At 52.4% G+C, this 3314-nt stretch overlaps 1 protein-coding gene across 1 annotated transcript; it reads left to right on the top strand.

Annotated features, from left to right (window-relative positions):
- Window positions 1-644: 644 nt before the first annotated feature.
- LOC101967640 (oxytocin-neurophysin 1) lies at window positions 645-1748 on the top strand. Its single transcript, XM_005320532.3, has 3 exons — window positions 645-818; window positions 1114-1315; window positions 1400-1748. The coding sequence occupies exons 1-3, from the start codon at window positions 699-701 to the stop codon at window positions 1453-1455; spliced, it is 378 nt and encodes a 125-aa protein (XP_005320589.2). The 5' UTR covers window positions 645-698; the 3' UTR covers window positions 1456-1748.
- Window positions 1749-3314: the final 1566 nt, after the last annotated feature.

Genomic DNA, 3314 nt, shown 5'->3' with positions numbered 1-3314 from the left:
TCCTGTCACCTGTGTTGGTGACATAGCCACAGATATAGTCAATTCCAATGCAGGTGGACTGTAGCCCAGCTCCTAGCTGGAGGAAAGGTTGACTTGCAGTTAGAGGTGAGAGAAAGCTGGGATCTCGTCCATGCAAGTGCTGGGGGCAGGGAAGTGGCTGTGGCTGTGTGCTGGGGTGGGGAGGTTTTCTGGTTATTTAGGCTTAGGAAGAGGAAGACCATTACTAGGGGGTCAAGGACTGAATGTGTATGGACCAAGGTGTATGGATGGGGATTCTAGCCAGAGGCTGTTTCTGCTTGGAGGAGTCCTAGGGACCACCATCCCCACCCTCACACCCTTTCAGGTACTGGAAGTCAGGAAAAATAGCTCTAGGTTGGGCTGAACTCCTCACCCTCCATTATCCACTTCTTCCTTTCCCACCCTCATGGCCCAGGCTGACCCAGCCTGCTTCCTCCCTGGGACACCTCAGGCCCTCTCTCAGTTCATTAGCAAATGAGTGACATTGATGCTGGAGAGGGACTGGTAATGAGAGGGTCCACCCTGAGCACACACAGTCTGACCCACAGTGACCTGCTGTGACCAGTAATGCGACTGCATTCTTAGACAGCTGCTAAGCAGGTCCAGCGCCTGAGCATAAAAAGACCAGGCTGAGAAGACTGCCACCAGCTGTGGATCCCCTTACCCAGAGTGCCCCCACCATGGCCAGCCTCAGCCTCGCCTGCTGCCTGCTGGGCCTCCTGGCTCTGACCTCAGCCTGCTACATCCAGAACTGCCCCCTGGGTGGCAAGAGGGCCACACTGGAGCTGGATATGCGCAAGGTGAGCCACCCAACCCTCCTCCTGCTATCTGCATGGCTATGCTGTGTGGCCTGGAGGCCAGACCACCTACAGGCATGACCCTCCAGTCCCAGGCAGATCTGAGCCTCTGGCAGAATTCCCCTGTGCATTCTGACCGTCATCCATGCCAACCAGTGCCCTTAGCGACTGCCACCCCATGGAACCCGCCTGCATTCTCCGATCCCTGAATCCCAGGAATCTGCTCCTCACACCCTGAAGGAGGGGACCACCTTCTTGGTCGCCTCCCCACTCCTGCTATTCCTCTTCCTCCCCGCAGTGCCTCCCCTGCGGCCCCGGTGGCAAAGGGCGCTGCTTCGGGCCCAGCATCTGCTGCGGGGACGAGCTGGGCTGCTTCGTGGGCACAGCTGAGGCGCTGCGCTGCCAGGAGGAGAACTACCTGCCATCGCCCTGCCAGTCGGGCCAGAAGCCCTGCGGGAGCGGGGGCCGGTGTGCGGCCGCTGGCTTCTGCTGCAGCTCAGGTGAGCCCTGGAAGGTCAACGCGGGGACCCGGGCTGGGTGGGATGCTGGGGAAAAACTGCCACTGACACAAACTCTCATTGCAGATGGCTGCCACACCGACCCTGCTTGTGACCCCGAGGTCGCCTTCTCCCAACACTGAGCTCTGCTATCTCCGGACCCTTTCCGACTGCACCCCTAGCTCCCCATAGCCATTCCAAGAAGGAATGAAAATCCAGCAAACCCAGCGTGGTTGCACATGCCCACAATCTCCACTACCTGAGCACTAAAGCAAGAGGATTCCAAATTCCAAGGCCAACCTCAGCAATTTAATGACACCCTATTTCAAAATAAAGGACAAAAAGGACTGTGATGCAGCTCAGTGGTAGAGCAAGTGCAAGGCCCTGGGTGTAATCCCCAGAACTGCCAATAAATCAATAAAGCAGATTCCCACAACCCTCCACTCTCCTGGTGTCTGATTGTCTGAAATGGGAGGAGGCATTGGGGATGGATTCCAGCTGGGCTGATGGAAACTCAGAAGTGACACAACTTACTTTCACCATCCTGAAGAGAAGAGGGAAGGAGCCCACAGGGGTCCATGAATATAAAAACAGCCCTAGCTTCCCCTCCCAGCAAGGGCTGGGACCTGCAGCAGGTTCCCAAAAAACAAGGATCCAAAGGACAGGATCCAGTCATCTGCACACAGAGACAGTGTCTGAGAGGGGAACAGGGGAAGGGGAAGGGACAGTGGGCATCCAATGACTCCCAGACTCTTGGAGTGAGGCTACCTACCTACTCCTCCCTGGAGATTGAAGGAGTAGAGCTGGCCTAAGGGAAGGCACTTGGCAGGGCTGAAACAGCTCACCAGGTTTCAAAGAGCTGAACCCTTTCACCCAAGGAGGCCATGGCGCCAAGCTGGGGAGGCTGGGCTGGGCACCCCCAAGATCTTTGCCACACAGCTGAGTCTCAACTCAATGGCCTGACTCCTGCCCTTGTAGAATCAGAACTTGTCAGAGATGGGCACCACCCAGAGGGCCTGTAGTTCTCAGCACCCACAGCCACAGAAATGACCACCAAGCGCTGAGGGGAGAACAAACTGACAGAACCCTTCCATGTATACTGCCCACCTATTCCCAGGTCAAGATCCTTTGGGGAATCAGATAAAAGCCCATCCCTCTCTCCCAGAACACTCCTCATTCACCTGCCCATGAGTCTGGCCACACCTCAGAAGGCCCTGCTGAAAAACAAGAGGGGCAGATGGTTCTTGTTAAAAGTAAAACATGCTGGGCTGGGGTTGTGGCTCAGCAGCAGAGCACTCGCCTAGTATGTGCAAGGCTCTGGGTTTGATCCTCAGCACCACATAAAAATAAATAAAATAAAGATATTGTGCCCAACTACAACTAAAAAAAATATTAAATAAAAAATAAAACATGCTTGCCAGGTGCAATGGTGCCCACCTATAATTCCAGTGATTTGGAGGATGAGGAAAGAGATTCAGAAGTTTGAAGCTCACCTTAGAAATTAGTAAGACCCTCAGCAAGTCAGTGAGACCCTGTCTCAAAATAAGACAAACGTTGAACTGGGAATGTAGCTCAGTGATAAAGCACCCCTGGGTTCAATCCCCAGTACTCAAAATAAATAAGTAGATAAAACATGGGTTTTAGGTCAATGCTGGAGCACTTGAGTAACGTGGGAGCATCTAATTCCATCTCTAGCAGACAAACAAACATATAAATAAGGCTTCCCATTTCTGTGATTTTCTCACATACCAGAAACAACAAGTTCAGAAGGTCTATGCCCACACCCTACTCCAAGAGGAGTAGATCATTTGTTGTCTAATAAAAAACAAAACATGTGGGTACAGTGTAGCTCACTGGTAGAGAGCTTGCCTAACATGGGGAAGCCCTGGGTTCCATTCACAAAGCTGCAAAAACTAACCAATTAATTAAATAAACAAACTATAACTAAATGACATTTAAATGTACCATTTCTTTGTTTATTTTTTCACATACCAGAGAAAGT

This window comes from Ictidomys tridecemlineatus, chromosome 5 (genome assembly GCF_052094955.1).
Source record: "Ictidomys tridecemlineatus isolate mIctTri1 chromosome 5, mIctTri1.hap1, whole genome shotgun sequence".
Classification (NCBI taxonomy): Eukaryota; Metazoa; Chordata; class Mammalia; order Rodentia; family Sciuridae; genus Ictidomys; species Ictidomys tridecemlineatus.
This window is presented reverse-complemented; position numbering and strand designations above follow the sequence as displayed.